Consider the following 17646-nt stretch of genomic DNA (forward strand, 5'->3'; position numbering starts at 1 on the left):
CAGGCCTTTTGCCTTTTTTTAAACTGGGTTGTTTTTTGTTTGTTTCAATGTTGAGTTGCCTGAGCTATTTATATACTTTGGCTATTAAACTCTTCAGTTCAGTTCAGTCAGTCAGTCGTGTCTGACTCTTTGTGATCCCATGGACTGCAGCATGCCAGGCTTCCCTGTCCATCACCATCTCCCGGAGCTTACTCAAACTCATGTCCATCGAGTCGGTGATGCCATCCAAGCATCTCATCCTCTGTCGTCCCCTTCTCCTCCCGCCTGTAATCTTTCCCAGCATCAGGGTCTTTTCAAATGAGTCAGTTCTTCACACCAGGTGGCCGAAGTATTGGAGCTTCAGCATCTTATTAAACTGATACATGACTCTTATCAGTCATATAATTAGCAAATATTTTCTCCTATTCAGTGGGTTGTCTTTTTGATTTGTCAGTGGTTTCCTTTACTGCACAAAAATTTTTAAGTGTAAATACCTTCCATTTGTTTATTTTTGTTTAATTTCGTTTGCTTTAAGAGACAGATCCAAGAAAATATTGCTATGATTTACGTCATAGGGTGTTCTGCCTACGTTTTCTTCACTAACTGGAAGAGATACATGCATCCCAGTGTTGACAGCATCAGTACTCACAATAGCCAAGACATGGAAGCAACTTAGGTGTCCATCAACAGATGAGTGGATTAAGAAGATGTGATATATAATGGGATATTGAATATATATATGCACATATATATACAGTAATCGGGCTATGCAAGAGGTGCAGTCATAAAAAATTGCCTGCCAATGCAAGAGTCACAAGTTTGATTCCCAGGTCAGGAAGATCCCCTGGAGGAGGAAATGGTAACCCACTCCAGTATTCTTGCCTAGGAAATTCCATTGACAGACAAGCTTGGTGGGCTACAGTCCATGGGGTCCCAGAAGAGTTGGACACAGCTGAACGACTAAACGGCAACAACAATGGGACTCGGAGATTTTGAACGACAACCTGGGAAGAGCCACACTGGCTTCTGTAAAGGGAAGAGGTGCAGAAGAGCATCTTGGTAAAGGGATCAGACTCTCGCCAGGGGAAGGCGACTGAGTCCTGAGGACCAAGCGTCCGTGAGAAGAGGCCTCTGGGGGAGACCGAGGTGAAGAGTTGTGATGGGTGTACAATGTGGAGCCGGCAAAGACCAACAGCTCTTTCTGGGACTTTTATAAAAACAAGGGATACAGATGAGAAATGGAGTATTTTCTGCCACCATAATAAACAAGGATGTCACAGCCGGCAGCAATCTGGCCCTCCACGTATGAGTTTCTGAGCCCTCAGGGTGCCCGGAGGAGAACAGTACTTGCGGTCTGAACCGTGAGGCCGCAGCTACCCCGTGGGTGAGCGGTGAGGACTCAGGAGCCTGCCCAGAGGGCCGAGGTGCGCACGAAGCAGCGACTTCAAGGAGTCCAGACGCCTGCATCTCCCTGTTCCCAGAAAAGCACCAGTTCCTCACCTTGAGATATCTGCTGCTGCTGCTGCTAAATCTCTTCAGTCGTGTCCGACTCTGTGCGACCCCATAGACGGCAGCCCACCAGGCTACCCCATCCCTGGGATTCTCCAGGCAAGAACACTGGAGTGGGTTGCCATTTCCTTCTCCAATGCATGAAAGTGAAAAAATAAAGTGAAGTCATTCAGTCGTGTCCAACTCCTAGCGACCCCATGGACTGCAGCCCACGAGGCTCCTCCGTCCATGGGATTTTCCAGGCAAGAGTCTTGGAGTGGGTGGCCATTGCCTTCTCCGCTTGAGATATCTGGCTTTCTTTAATTCACAAAAACACGCTTGACGTCCACTCGCGGCAAACTTCTGTATAACCTGACTCCCCTCCCACCTCCTCAGAGCAGTTCTCTCAGTCACTTGAGATGCTTCAAGTCTCCAGGACTTGAAGTCCTAAAAATTCCCACCAAATAAAACATAACTCTCAACTTTAGGTTGTGACTATTTTGACACAGCTGGAGAGCAGTAGCTGGAAAATGATGTGAGGTAACAGCAAGGTTTTCTTTTTTAAGTGATGATGTTATTGGAAACGACTCTGATGCTGGGAAAGATTGAGGGGAGGAGGAGAAGGGGGCGACAGAGGCTGAGATGGTTGGATGGTGTCATGGACTCAAAGGACATGAGTTTGAGCAAACTCTGGGAGATAGTGGTGACAGAGGAGCCTGGTGTGTTGCAGTCCATGGGGTCACAAAGAGTTGGATAAGAGCGACTCAACAACATTATTGTATATTTGTGTAGAACTGCTCCAATAGAAAGGGGGAAAAAATGGAAGATCGTTCATCACAGGAGCAAAATTCTTAACTAAGAAGACAGAAGATGGGGTCCCGGGCATGAGGTTCGCCCTTAGATGGGATCTCAGAGTAAGGAGAAAGAGCGCAGAGAACTCGGTACAGACTGCTGAGGGGACAGACTCGGTCGTGCAAAGACTGAAGGGTCTTTCCTATTTTCCTGGTGAAATAAGAGCGGGATATTGTCTGAGAGGGATGGAGGGTGGCTTGAGCAGGGCTGAGAAGACACAGCCGTGTCGGGGAGGCGGGGCGAGAACCAACTAGAGAAACGTGGTGGGATTGCCGGGCACAGCTGAGCTCGTGTGACGTTCATGCTCATGGATCAAGGCAGGACCTAATAGCATAATTGTGAAGTTCCTTTTTTTCCAGCAATGTTCAGCTGCTCTGGTGCAGGCATAGGAAACACAAGCTGAGCCTGGGGTGCGGTTTGCCAGCACCTCCTACGGAAGGAGAAAGGGGCAAGGAAGCTAAATATAGAGAAAGGAGCAACATCGGCAATGGGTCAGAGGCGTGTTGGTGGACAGGGAGAGACGCACAGGCATTATGTAAACCAAGCTGTCCCCATCCAGACCCAGTTCTACTGGCCTGAAAGGAGCAACATCGGCAATGGGCCAGAGGCATGTTGGTGGACAGGGAGAGACGCACAGGCGTTATGTAAACCAAGCTGTCCCCGTCCAGACCCAGTTCTACTGGCCTGAAGGGCTATGCACTTTGTTTATCCTTTACAGTGATACTTCTCAAAAAGGCAGTTATCTGGGGACTTGGTTACAAATGCATATTTGGGGGCCAACCTCAGAAATTCCAGTACATAGCATTTTTTCCTTTGTGATTATTACCAGGCGATACTGATGCTGGGGTCTATGGACCATTCTAAGAAAATAATTGCATTGCAGTTGTTTTGAGTGAAAGCACTTAAGAGTAGAGTTAGGGAGAGGGGAACTGGGTAACCAGGTAATTATTTACACTTTCCATTTCACAGCTGTGCGAGAGCAGTGTTCCAAATATTTGGGTTTCTTAATTTGGCCACCAGATGCAAAGAGCTGACTCATTTGAAAAGATCCTGATGTTGGGAAAGATTGAGGTCAGGAGGAGAAGGGGATGACAGAGGATAAGATGGTTGGATGGCATCACCGACTCAATGGACATGAGTTTGAGTAAACTCCGGGAGTTAATGATGGACAGGGAGGCCTGGTGTGCTGCAGTCCATGGAATCGCAAAGAGTCAGACACAACTGAGAGACTGAACTGAACTGAAGTGATGTGAAGAGCCAACTCACTGGAAAAGACTGATGCTGGGGAAGATCGAGGGCAAGAGGAGAAGGGTGCGGCAGAGGATGAGATGGTTGGATAGTATCATGACTCAGTGCACATGAATTTGAGCAAACTCTGGGATACAGTGAAGGACAGGGGAGCCTGGCATGCTGCAGTTCAAGGGGTCACAAGGAGTTGGACATAACTTAGCAACTGAACAATAGCAAGCAAAAAAACATAACTAAAAGTAAGCTACCATGCGGAGTGACACTGCAATGGCTGACACGGTAAATTCAGTCTCTTTATTTTTCCGTTTCCATCAGATTCTCAGACAGACACATATAAGCATGACATTTAATTTTCAGTGTGAAAACCAGCTTAGCATGGTTTTACGTCAGATGCATCCGTTTTCCAGAAAGCTAAAGAACTGTGCTCTGTTTGGGGAGAAAAAATAAATAAATACTCTAAGAGAAACAATCATTTCTTAAATTTGTTAAATAGCCAAGCCAAATCAAATACGTTTTATAAACGTGTAGAATAAATCTAATTATATGAATGAAAGCATTCCATGTGAGGTTTAAGTGGTTCGAGAAAACATCAGGGGAAAGATAAAGCAATCATTTCCAAGCGAGAAAATGAAAAGTTCTATATAATTCTGACACTCAAGATTAAAAGAAAAAGCTGCATCAGCCCTGTGTTTATTCCCCAATGTACCCACAGCACTCATCTGTCGGCAGACTGTAGGGGAGAGCAGCCTGAAGAAATACATTAACCAGCCCTATTTGACTTTTTAAAATCACCCTCTGCTAGTACTTTTTCTGCCAATCTGTACTAGGATTATTTGTCAGTTTTAATATGTAACACGGAGAAGGCAATGGCACCCCACTCCAGTACTCTTGCTTGGAAAATCCCATGGATGGAGGAGCCTGGTGGGCTGCAGTCCATGGGGTCGCTAAGAGTCGGACACGACTGAGCGACTTCCCTTTCACTTTTCACTTTCTTGCATTGGAGAAGGAAATGGCAACCCACTCCAGTATTCTTGCCTGGAGAATCCCAGGGATCGGGGAGCCTGGTGGGCTGCCGTCTATGGGGTCACACAGAGTCAGACATGACTGAAATGACTTAGCAATATGTAACATCGCACCAGGGCTCTGCTGTATCTTGAACAATGACAATTTATGCAGTGCATTTCTAACTGTTTGTAATTAGAGTGAAAAGAACGGTCACGCTTATCATTGAGCACTCACCGTATGTCCTGTGTAAGATTTCTAGTCATCAGACCTATGAGGTGGGTATTGTTTGCTGGTTCTCATTTCCTCCTGTCTCTAGCTGCCCACTTCTCAGACCTCTCTCTTCCCCAGTCTGCTCCCATCTGTGTCCTCTGCCAGCTGATACAGGCTAACAACATTCTAGAAGCATCTCTAAACCTAGATACAATCAGCTTCAGCCTCTGGCTGGCTCCTCCTTTGTGGCAACAAAGGTATTTATTTAGACCTGAAACTGATGGCTTAAATGCTGACCATTGTACACTCCTTTATCTCACACAAACACAGGGTCATCTTTCTTTAAATGTTTTGCTCTAATGAATACTTTTCTCTAATGGGTACTTTTCAAACTCTAGGAACTGTCAAAAGAGGGAAAGAAATGTTAGATCTGTAAACCAACGACCACTGACTTGAATTACTTTGTAATTTGGGGTGAGTTCATTATCATTTGGGCTCAAGAGGTGCTAAATATTACTATTCAGTATTCCTTTCAATATCATTATTATTATTCATGCATAATCTGGAATTAGACACCATGGCATAATTTAACACTCATCAAAGAAAGCCCCAATCCTGACTGAGTTTTAAGGAAAAGAATTGGAAAGGAAACTGGAAATACCAAATGCAGTTACTGTTCATCTTGCCGTTTTCTCCCATCTAACCCTCCTTTTAAAAATCCAGTGGCCAAACTGACATGGCTTCTTTTAGTCATTATGTGTCAATCATAAAAGTGCAGATTGTGATTACTCGACTGTTAGAACAAGTGATGCCTTTGCAGCGACATGGACGGACCTAGAGATGGTCACACTGAGCAAGTGAGGCAGAAGAAAAAGTGTCGTACGACAGCCCTTACATGTGGAATCCAGAAGGAAACGATACAAATGAACTTACTTACAAAACAGAAACAGAGGTAGAGAAGGAACGTACGGTGGCCAGGGGAAGGGATAGGGAGAAGGGATAGTCAGGGAGTTTGGGATGGACATGTACACACACCTATATTTAAGATGGATAACCAACAAGGACCTCCCGTACCACACAGGGAACTCTGCTCAGTGTTGTGTGGCAGGCTGGATGGGAACGGAGCTTGGGGGAGGATGGATACAGGTATGTGTATATGGCTGAGTCCCTTTGCTGTTCACCTTAAACTATCACGACATTGTTAATCAGCTATATTCCAAAACAGACTGAAATATTTTTTTAAGTACTGATTATGGCCAGGGCAAGGCAGATGCCAGCTAAACACTCCAGCATTAAACTCACCCTTGAAGCATTTGGGAATCTCGATGGTGCCGTCTATGCACTGAGCATCTTCTGTGTAGCTGCACTTCTTTTCCTTATTCTTGCAGAAGAAAGAAACTTTTTGGCCATGCAGCATTCCATTCTTAAATTTGTTCTGGATAGCTACTCTCTCTCCTTCATATATCACAGTAGCTCTTTTAATAGATAACTTACAAGATGCTGAAAGAGACAATATTTGTAGTCAAGACAGGACTTCACTTTCTCTTTCTTAAAGAGAATGTAACATCAGAGCCACTGGATGAGTAGACCTGAAACCAATGGCCCAAGAGGAGGAGATTCTAAGAAGGTGCATCGTGAATAGCCTCAGCATCATTGCCAACTGCAGTTCTTTATCAGCAGGACCATGAACCCTGATTTCCGAGATCACCTTTTCTTCGCCTGGAGTAGCCAGGTGAGAAGGTCAGAGAAGAAGCATCAGGTGCTCTGCTTCCCTGATGGTCCAGTGGTTAAGAATCCGCCTTGCAATGCAAGGTTGGTCCCCGGCCTGGGGAGACCCCCACAGGCCCCAGAGCCCGTGCTCAGCAACCAGAGAAGCCACTGCAGGGAGAAGCCTCATGCCGCGTCCCAGAGTAGCCCCCGTTCACTTCCAGTGGCTCCTCCTTCTGGTAGCAACTAGGCAAAGCCCACACAGCGGTGAAGACCTAGCACAGCCAATAAATAAATAAACCGTTTTTTTAAAAAGCACTTCTCCAGATACACAGACAGAGAGCGCAAACGTATGGTTCCTGAGGGGCAGGAAGCGGGTGGGAGGAGTTGGGAGACTGGGGTTGACACATATACACTGTTGGTACTTTGCGTAAGATAACTAATGAGAGCCTGTTGCACGGCACGGGGAGTCCACTCAGTGCTCCGTGGTGACCTCGTGGGAAGGAAGTCCAAAAGGAGGAGACGTGTGTCTCCGTGTGGCTGATGCACTTTGCTGTACAGTAGACACACACAGCATGGTAAAGCTCCCATACTCCAATAAAATATGTTTTAAAAGACACTGCTGCTGCAGGTAAGCCTCCCCTGCCCACTCAGCTCCCATTCACTGAACGAGCACACCCACCCCGAGCCAAGTGAGTGTTGCTGGTAACACCTGACAAGTGTTCCCTTCTCTGAAAAACAGCCTTCAGCCACAGAGCGCCTCCTCTCCCAGGAGAACGTGCACGTCAGCCCAGGGGCAGGGAAGTGGGCAGCCCAGCCCGTGCAGATTCACAAGGGGATCAAGATAAACAAGTCCCCTCGCCTCTCCATGGGATCAGCGGCCCTGTCCAGAGCTCCCCCGGGGATTAAACTGAAGTTACACTCTAGCTGAGCCCACATCCTCGTTCCAGACATGGGCCCTGTGTCTGCAGCACCAGCATCTCCTGGGGACCTGGTAGAAACGCTAGTTCTCAGGTCCCACTCCAGACCCAGCGAAGCAGAGACTGTTGAAACAAGCCCTCCAGGCGCTTCTGACGCGCAGTGTCCGGCTCCATCCTACCTGCCTCACTCTCTGTTTCCTGAGGCTCAGTAAATCAGCTGTGTTTGAATCCCTGTCTCAGGCTCTGCTTCGAGGAGACCCCAACCTAGTCATTCTCCATTTTGCCCAATGTCCTTCCAGCCCACAGCAGCCTGAGCAGAAGCACAGCGCCCACCTGATGCTCTCTGCACAAGTGCGACACGGGCCAGACCAAGGAGCGATGATGCCAAAGGAGCCAACTTCTCAGGGAAAAGATGCCCCGAGTGATGATCCTTCAGGTGAGAGGTCCTGGCACAGAATCAGGCCAGCTTCAAGCTGAGTAAGCGGAGAAACAGAGGTGCAAGGCAGCCCCTGAGGCCGTAAGACATGGAGAGAGTAGCTGCGGTTCCTGACTCTGAGTTCCCGTCCTCATTTCCCCATACTCATGGTCTATACGATCGCCCGTTGCCCGTTTGTAGTTAATCACCATTTCCAGGAACTCTCTTGACTGTGTGGTGGGGTTTTGCCCCGGTGAGAAGAGTCTTGACTAGAACCAAGTTAAACAGGATGGTCGTGGGCCAGGACATAAAAGCAGTTGTAGGAAGCCCACACAATCTCCCACCGCATTACCAAGGCTGACAACAGAACGCTCGTCTTGAGCAGTCAGGAGGGACCTCCTGGTGGCCCAGCGGTTGAGAATCTGCCCTCCAGTGCAGAGGCCGTGGGCCTGATGCCTGTTCAGGAGACCAAAAGCCCACACACAGCAGGGCAGCTAGCCTGCATGCCAAAGCTACAGCGCCCGAGAGCTGAAACTGAGACCCGATGAAGCCAAAAATAAATAAATGAATAAAGTATACAGTGCTTAAATCGCACACAGGCTTGCTAGGCGTGAAGCTTCCCCGTGTTCACAGAAATCCCCAGAGCTGTGAAGCAAGTCTGAGAAAAAAAGTGGAAAATGATTGGAACAAGAAAACGGCAAGTAAAGGAGATTCACGGGATGAGTCTGCAGGCGGTTTGAGCCCTTACCCACATCGCATACCTTTACAGCTTGGCTGTGCAGACCAGTTTCCGAATTTGCTGCATTCTACTTCTTCCGGTCCATCCAAGGAATACGTTTCATGGCAGCCAAAGGTGGCGGTGTCCTTATAGTAGAGCACTGGATTTGCAGGATGGTTCACAAACCCATTGTCTGGTCTTGATGGGAATGGGCATCTTACTTCTAAGAAGTTTAAGCAGTAAGCCATGTTAGCATAAACAGTGTGGGGCCCGGTGATCACAGAATGGTTAGGAGCTCCTCTCTTACACCCGTGAGTCACTGCGTGATTCCTCTGATTTCCCCTTTATCTTATCCTCGTGAGACCCTGGACATTAACAGAGAAACAACAAGACTTTGAAAGTAAATTAATGAGTTACCAAGTTCTTTGGGCTTTCGTATAATCACAAGGTATTATTTATTGCAAACTTCATCTGCACACCGTCTAAGATGGTGGGTTTGAACGAAAGAAAAGTCTGTGCCTTTTAATCAGCAGACCATGAAATTAGAACACAAAGATTCCCTCCATGCACAGTAGAACACTATTGTTTGGGTTTTAAATGTTAAACCCAATTCTGATGATTGTCTTCAGACCGTACAAGAAGCCAGCACGGAGCACGGAGGAGACAAGCAGTACTGCCCCCTGGCCTTAAGACCCCGGCGCTGAAGTCCGAAACCCACACCCGTCTTCGTCGTCCTCGTTCAGTCACTAAGTCTGTCCAGCTCTTTGCGACCCCATGGACCGCAGCACGCCAGGCTTCCCCGTCCTCCACTGTCTCCCAGAGTTTGCTCAAGTTCATGTCCATTGAGCCGGTGACGCCGCCCAACCATCTCATCCTCTGTTGTCCCCTCTTTATCACACTACAGAAAACCAGGCTGGATGGAGGAGCACAGAGCTTTTGGAAGGTAGTCTAATGCGATGGTTCAAGGATACAAAATCCAGGGACTTCCCTGGTCCAGCGGCTAAGACTCCACGCTCCCGAGTTCCACCCCTGGTCAGGGCAGTGGATACCACATGCTTCAGCTAAAAGATCCCCTGTGCTGCAGCTAAGACCCAGCACAGCCGAATAAATCAAATGGGTTTTTTAAAAAAGAGTACAAAATTCGAAGTTGGACTGCTTGGATCAGTTTTGGTTCTTCAGCAAATTGAGTGCAAAGGAATGTATGAGTCTATAATAAAACTAAAGAGAAACAGTCCATGGGAGAAAAACTTTTCCCTGTAGAAGAATTCCAGGTAATAAATATCAAGGACAGATAACACGAGAAAGCCACCACTTTGCAACCATCAGGGCCTCTGCTGACTGAGTCCCGGGTTATCAATGACGGCTCAAGAGCAGGTGTTCACATAGCCTCAAACTACCACCCACAGGGTGCGTACTAACTCCAAAGAGGAAGAGACGCTCTTTTTCACCAAGAGAAGAAGGGTGTGCCCCCTTGACCACAGGATCGAGTCACGCCCGACGGTGCTGACTGACAGCAGCGCCTTCTGCTGAGAGGGGGTGCATTCCTAAAGAGTGTTAACTTGAGTCTAATCATGAGTAAATAAGCAACCAAATTCACATTCTGGAAACTTCTAAAGACAACCAGCATGCACTCTTCATAAACATCAATGAAAGATGACTGAGAAGGCAGAGGATCATTCCTAACTACAGGACTGCCGCCGCTGCTGCTGCTGCTAAGTCGCTTCAGTCGTGTCCGACTCTGTGCGACCCCATAGACGGCAGCCCACCAGGCTCCCCCGTCCCTGGAATTCTCCAGGCAAGAACACTGGAGTGGGCTGCCATTTCCTCCTTGTAAAGGAGACTAAAGAGACGTGACAACCAGACACAGGCGTGGTTCACGATTAGATTTCACACAGAACAAAACGTGTGTGTAAAGGAACTTCTGGATCAGGTGGGGCAATTTGCATATGAAATAAATATTGCTAATTGTATATGATTGTTTAAATTATTATCGTAATTCCAAATATGTTAAATATCTTGGGTACAGGGATAACATAGGAGAATCTCATTGTTATTAGGAGGTTCATGCTGCTGAAGCGTTCATGGGTAAGTGTCATCATGTGTATAACTTATTTTCAGAAAATTCAGGGGAAAAAGCATGTCTATAGAAAGAAAGAGAGAGAATGTTACAACATGCTGATGGCTGACATATCAATGTAAACAGCTGAAAATAAGAGGAAAAACAACCCCTTGAAGAACCCACTACTTAGGACTCGGGAGAATTAAATGAGATGACACATGAGTGAATAGCAGGACACCAGGCCCTGAGTTAAGTCCCGCAGAAGGTGCTAGGGATCAGTAGAAGCAAGAGCGTCCCTGTGCTACTAAGTACTTCTGCTGGAATCGTTCAGCAGACGTCTGTCCCATCCACTGCGCGAGAGGGTAACAGTCTTCAGTGCCACTCCTCGTGTGCATGATAAATTCTTTACTCTACCTGCTCATTATGCAGTGGACAAATTCAAAGACAGTAATGGGACTTCCCTGGTGGCCCAGCGGTTAAGACTCCACGCTCCCGCGGCAGGAGGCACGGGTTCCATCTTTGATCGGGGAAGATCCCAATGCCACATGGCCAATAAACAAATAAATAAATATAGCAACGATGATTCCAATTAAAGGAGAAAGAATTTTCATATATATTTTTAAATTGAATATTCTTGTGATTCTTAAATTTAGGTAAAAACTACAAAAGCTTATATCGATCTGATCGCAACCCAGTTTTTCACTTTAAATCTCTTGAAAGTAAAGCAAAAGCGTTAGTTACTCACCCGTGTCTGACTCTTTGCAACCCCATGGACTGTAGCCCGCCAGGCTCCTCTGTCCATGGGATTCTCCAGGCAAGAATACTGGAGTGGGTTGCCATTTCCTCCTCCAGGGGATCTTCCCGACCCAGGGATCGAACCCAGATCTCCTGCATTGCAGGCAGATTCTTTACCTTCTGAGCCAACAGGGAAGCCCTAATCTCTTTGGACTTCCCAGTTTAATCCAGGCGTCTCTTCACCAACCTCACTGTAACATTCAGCTGTCCATGCTCACGCCCTGTTCTTCCCTGTCCCCGCCTCCCTGGCTCCCCCTCCTGTGGCAGGCTGCACTGTCCCCCACTCCACCCCCACGTCCTCCTCCCAGGAGCTCTCCCAGGCTGCTCCAGACTGTCCACTGCATCACCTCTCATCACCCTGAGCTAGAAGCCAGACCCCCCTCACCTGGTACCCTCAGCCCCAGGCACAGGGCAGAGGCCACGGTAAACAGGGTCATTCAGAACCCTCTGGAGAGCGGAATGTGCAGCCCCCTTCAGCAGCGAGGCCCTGCACTCCCACGACTGCTCTGCCGTATCGTGGCACCTACCCCTGCATTCTGGCAACTGCGTCCAGTTCCCATGTTCCGTGCAGGTAACGGTGTCATTTCCAAACATCGCGTGGTGTGGCAAGCACTTAAAGACTGCCTTGCTGCCATAGAAGGAGTTGTTCCCAGCCAACGGCTTGTAAACGCTGAGACTTGCAAACTTGGGTATGGGTGGTGGAGGGCAGGTTATAGCTGAAAAAAAAAAAAAGAACTGTCATTTGAATGGAAATAGCTGAGTCTTTTTTAAACAAAATACTCTTTACAGAAAGGAAAAAATCCAAAGATTAACTTGAGAAAATGCAAAATTCGATCAAATGCCAGGATAACCACAGTCCATTGGAGAAGCCAGGGAAGAAAATGTGATCGGAAAATCAGATGTCTGGGCCGGCCAGAAAACTGAAAAATGAAGGGGATTTAAGTGTTGCCATCACTGATCTGCCTGTTACAAGACCATGTTGCTTAGGCGACTGGACGTCTTGGAACAAAACACTGCCTTGAAGACCTTTCTCGGAGTCAGAACTGGTGAAGGGCCTCACCGAGCCAGCATCCCGCAGTAGCTGCTGATGGTAGCTCGCCACTGAGACGTCTGCGTGGCACCTTGGTGTCAGTGCCGGTGTGTCTGCTCCCACTGAATACCTCCCGCTTTTGTACCCTCTCTGTGTGGCGCTTGCACAAGTGGCTTCACGCAGGGACTCAGAGGTGGGTTGCCATCCTGACCTAAGTGATGTAGAGTTTCAAAGCTCGGGCCAGGGTGTGTCACTCCAAAGGGGCTGCTTCATCTTCCAGAGTGGGAGACCAGGATGGGGCTTCCCTGGTGGCTCCTTGGCAAAGAACCCACCTGCCAGTGCAGGGGACATGGGTTCGATCCCTGATCCAGGAAGCTCCCACGTGCTATGGAGCAACGCAGCCTGTGGTCTAGACAGAAGCCCCTGCCAACGGAAGCCTGCGCACCGCAATCAGAGTGGCCCCACTCGCCGCAACGAGAGAAAGGCCCACGTGACCACCGAGGCCCAGCACAGCCACAAAAATCAATCAATAAAATCATTTAAGAAGACATCAGGACAAGCAGTCCCAAAAGAGGTGAGCAGCCACCTCAGGGAGCTGGGACTGAGGGGTTTCAGGGTGTAGATCTTGTATTGATAAAACCAGGAACCCCAGGCCAACCAAGCGGTCACCCTCCTAGAGCTGGACCCGGAGACTCACGGGCACAGACAGGAAGGTCTGGGCTCCACTTCCCTTCCTCAGTGCATTTTGCAGAACTAGCTCCTTTCAGATAAAACCTGCGGAGGGAAAATTGAACCCATTAAATTACAGAGTCATCCACCCCTTGCACCTCAAATTTTTTTCCATCGAGCAGTGCTGCAGATGAATGCTATTGGCTTCTTTTCCATCTTAGAATACTGTTTTCCTGAGAGGCTTAAACTCCTCTAAGGCTCAGCAAGCCTCCCAGCCTGGGGCTTCAAGGCAATTGCTGAAGCAGGAGAGGGTCCCATCACCGCTGGGTGTGGGCCCACCCTCCCTCCCAGTCCCCAAACCCTTGGTCCCCAACCAGCTGGTCAGGGTATCAGGGTAACGGCTTCTAATCCAAGACTCACGTCTTTTTTGGGAATCACAAAAGTGAATCACACCAAGTAATCTCTAATACTCATTTTCTGAGAGCCTGCTGGCCCAAATGTGTAATAACAATGCTGTCTATTAACATTATAAATGTGCCATTGTCCTTGAAGACAATGTATTCAAGATCACTCATCAATAAGTTGGTGTTTCTGTTGAAAGGACTGCCTTTCTCTTCCACACACAGCATTTCTTAATCTCTAATCACAAACCAGGATCCTCAGTGAAATTCTGCCGCTTCCTTCCCTGGGAGGCAGCCCTGGTGAGAAGGAGGGTGTTTCTACACCATCACCCTCAGCCTTCTCCGCAGAATTCTCCTGCTGTGTGCTCAGTCCTGTCCGACTCTGCGACCCCATGGACTGCAGCCTGCCAGGCTCCTCTGTCTATGGGATTTCCCAGACAAGAATCCTGGAGAGGGTTGCCATGTCTTTTTCCAACAGATTTCTCAATCCCAGGGATCGACCTCGCCTTCTGCGTTATTAGCAGGCGGATTCTTTACCACTGAACCTAGGTCACAGTCCATCAAATTAGCCTAAAGCCCAAGTCTGACTACTAGAATACTTTAACCCCCAAGCCAAGATTTGGCCCAGAGATTATAAAGAATTATCACCCGGCTTCAATAATTTCAATGTACTCCTCGTATGAGTAGCTAATCGGGTGCAGGAAAATTAGATAGAGCATCAACTTCGTATTTTACTGACTGCTGTATTCTCCACCCCACCCCCAACCCCACTGTGGATTTTTATTCAGTGATTTGTATTCAGCAAGTCCAGCCTAAAGACTAGAAATAAAATAGGGGCCGGCCTTGATGTTCAGCTTAAGGGGGCAGGAATGCGCGGCCTCTGTGAGCCAAAAGTCCTTACCCCGTGTGGCAAGAAAAGCTGATGGTGTTGGGATACTCAAACGTTGTATAGCGTACCGTTCCGTTTTCTAAGATCCCAGCAAAAGGACATACTCTGGCTGTGATTTAAAGATAAAAACATCATTGTCTAGTTGCAGAATTTCCTGTTAAAATAAAAATGTTTAATCTCATTTCTATCTTTTGATCCAATGATGCTAGTGATAACTATTTTCAGAAGTTAACTCAAAATAATCTAAGTGACACACGCACTGAGGCATCCATCGTGTTGTTACTTCTTGTTTGTTGTTGTTGCTTTTTTTGATGGCGGGGCATGCAGCTCGCAGGATCTTAGTTCCCAAACCAGGGAGAACCCACGCCCCTGGAGTGGACCCACAGAGTCTGAACCGCTGGCCCCCAGGGAGGTGTCTGCACGTTATAACTGTTAGTCACAAAGACAAAAATCGAACAGTCTAAATGCTTGCTTTGTTGTGGTTGTTGAGTCACTCAGTCGTGTTCTCCTCTTTCTCCTCTTTCTCGACCCCGTGGACTGTAGCCCGCCGGGCTCAGGCGAGAGTACTGGAGTGGGTTGCCATTTCCTTCTTCAGGGAATCTTTCTGACCCAGGGATTGAACCTGCATCTCTTGAGTCTCCTGTGTTGGCAGGTGGATTCTTTACCGCTGAGCCACCTGGGAAGCCCCCTGATATTATATATATATAATGCATAATATTGTATATATTATGTATAACATTGATTTAATATAATATGTTTGTATTTTATTAGAAATATAATTTGTAACATCATATCTACTTCTCTTTTCACATCTGCAGTGCCTCCCTCTCCTTTTATCATACCAAGTCTCTTTTTAAAATCTCCCCTGGTTCATTCCAGTCATTGTGGCTAATTCCCATCTGACCTTTTGTAACCCCATGGACTGCATCACGCCAGGCTCCCCTGTCCACCACAGTCTCCCAGAATTTGCTCAGATTCGTGTCCATTGAGTCATTGATGACGTCTAACCAGCTCATCCTCTGCCCACCCTCTCCTCCTGGCTTTTGGAAAACAGCACTGACTGTCCGCAGTCTCTCCTCCCATGAAGCCCACCCCCACTGCCCCCCGCCCCGCGGCCCTGCTGGCCTTCTGCGCCCACTGCCCCCCACCCCGCGGCCCTGCTGGCCTTCTGTGCCCACTGCCCCCCACCCCGCGGCTCTGCTGGCTTTCTGCACCCACTGCTCCCGCCCCGCAGCTCTGCTGGCCTTCTGCACCCAGAGCTGGACAAGGTCGGTCATCTCCCCGCCACATACAGGATCTGAATAAGCGGGGAATGTGGGGAAGGAGGCTGACTTACGCATGCATTTCAGCGTGTTGATGGGCCAGAGTCCTGTGAGCGGGCATGTAAACCGCCGGATCCCTCCCCGGGACACGTAGCCCGGCTGGCAGGAGAAGACTATCTGCTCCCCGGGCTCATAGGTCCGTTTCAGTGGAACCACCGTGGAAAACGGTAGCTCATCTGGCTTGGGGCAGGCTGAAACAGAACACAAAGCAGTTGGTTGAGAAATCCGTATTTGCCTTTTTAAGTTTAGCTGGCCCACACAAACGAAAAACATTTAATGCTACCAAAACACTTACCCTGAGTTTTGCTACAAATACTTGATGTGTGCCGTACCCCAGCTAAGCTCCTCATCAGCTTTTAAAGGGGGCTAGGTGTGTTATCCCCATTTGCCAGGCCAGTATACTGAGGCTTAAAGGAGCTAAGTATCTCGCTGAGGAGTTTAAGCATGGCTTCATCAAACAATAAGCACCAATCCAGTCTCCCCAGCATCCGCCCTGAAGAGAATTTAGCTAATCCCTATGGGCCCCTGGCATTTACCAGAGGGTTGGGTGTGTGCTCAGTCACGTCCGACGCTGTGACTGCATGAACTATAGCCCACCAGGCTCCTCTGTCCATGGGATTTTCCAGGCAAGAACACTGTAGTGGGCTGTCACTTCCTTCTCCAGGGGATCTTCCCGCCCCAGGGATCGAGCCCTCGTCTCCTGCGTCAGCAGGCAGGTTCCTTACCACTAGTGTCCCCTGGGAAGCCCAGGACTGGATATGCTTTTTTTTTTTTCAAAAGCCATGAGTACTCACTTCGTCCTGCGATAGCAACGTGGCAGAGAAACCCCAACAGCAAGACGAGCGCTGGGGGGAGCATGGCGGGTGGGTCACGCCGGCGCTGCCAGAGCGGCTTTCCTCTCCCAAAAGGGGAGCTGTAAATACTGAAGTGCTTACATATTAACCATCTGGGGGTGTTCTTTTATCTCTGTAAATAGAAGATAAAGGATCATGGTTCGAAAGGAACTCCAAACCTACCTTCTTTAATCATTTACTTTTCATCTTGGTGAGTCTGTGTGAAATCTTCATGGACGGTTTCTGTCTTTACCGCACTTATGTTAACGGTGCAGAGTGGCTCGTTCTTGCCTCTGAGACCGTCCTGGTGGCTCCAGATTGCTCGGCCTCTGGTCCAGACCACCTGGTGTCTGTAGTGCTGGCTGGAAAGCCTGGAGCTGCAGCACCTGCTCCAGCCCTGGCCTCGGCGTGTAAACTGAGGCCCGTCACTTACTCTCGGGCTTCCTCTCCCCACCTCTGAAGTGACATTCCCTGCCCCAGGTGCCTGGTTCTAAAGGACAGTTTCACAGAGGCAGCGGGGGTTTTAACTCCTAAAACCTGAGCTCGGCGTCTTTTCTCACAAACCGAGGGCTTCCCCTTCTGCCTTCGGTAACACGACCCTCCTGGTAGCTGCTCTCTGCTCTCACACCAGACCAGCACAAAGTCCTGCTCATCCATGCTGAAGCCTTCTCTGATCTGTCTCAACAGACTTCTAGCTCTGCTTGGGGGACTGGAAGGTCGATGTAAAATTACAAGTCCGGACGCTAAGAAGCACAGGAGAGCGGGAGAGGACGGGCAGGTGTCAAGGATGCTCTCGAGCGGGCTCAGAGGGGCCACTCAGGACCCCAGTTCTCATGTCATTCACTCTCAGGGGCTGAATAAGCACGTGGACAATGGCTAGACGGCATATAAAAACAGGACTCTGACCACGGTCGCTGGAGCGACCGGGCGGGCTAGGCCCGCCAGAGAGAACCAGGCGAGTTGCTGTGATGAATCACGTAGGGTGTCCGACTTGCCCCCACAAAGCCCTGCCATCAGGGCCTACTCGAGGCTTTCCACTTCATCGGCAGTAAAGCTTTCCCACTCCTTTAACTGATTCTGGGTCTCTGCCAAACATGATGATGTCT

General features: G+C 48.6%; 1 protein-coding gene across 2 annotated transcripts; it reads right to left on the bottom strand.

Moving 5' to 3' along the window:
- Positions 1–3839: 3839 nt before the first annotated feature.
- APOH (apolipoprotein H) lies at positions 3840–16604 on the bottom strand. 2 transcript variants are annotated; one of them, NM_173992.2, is given in 8 exon segments: positions 3843–3993; positions 6085–6282; positions 8586–8765; positions 11924–12112; positions 13124–13200; positions 14398–14494; positions 15722–15898; positions 16502–16604. In NM_173992.2, coding segments are annotated over 8 exon segments (1038 nt in total). In that variant the 5' UTR covers positions 16566–16604; the 3' UTR covers positions 3843–3937.
- Positions 16605–17646: the final 1042 nt, after the last annotated feature.

Source organism: Bos taurus, chromosome 19 (assembly GCF_002263795.3).
Source record: "Bos taurus isolate L1 Dominette 01449 registration number 42190680 breed Hereford chromosome 19, ARS-UCD2.0, whole genome shotgun sequence".
Lineage (NCBI taxonomy): Eukaryota > Metazoa > Chordata > Mammalia > Artiodactyla > Bovidae > Bos > Bos taurus.

Excerpts from the sequence above, each read along its gene's own strand:
- APOH (XM_015459022.3), bottom strand. The coding sequence starts at position 16,565 with ATGCTCCCCCCAGCGCTCGTCTTGCTGTTGGGGTTTCTCTGCCACGTT. Across the intron at positions 15,899-16,501 it reads CGTTGCTATCGCAGGACGAA|CCTGCCCCAAGCCAGATGAG; the intron begins GTGAGTACTCAT and ends GTTCTGTTTCAG. Across the intron at positions 3,994-6,084 it reads GATTCCCAAATGCTTCAAGG|AGCACAGTTCTTTAGCTTTC; the intron begins GTGAGTTTAATG and ends CTCCCCAAACAG.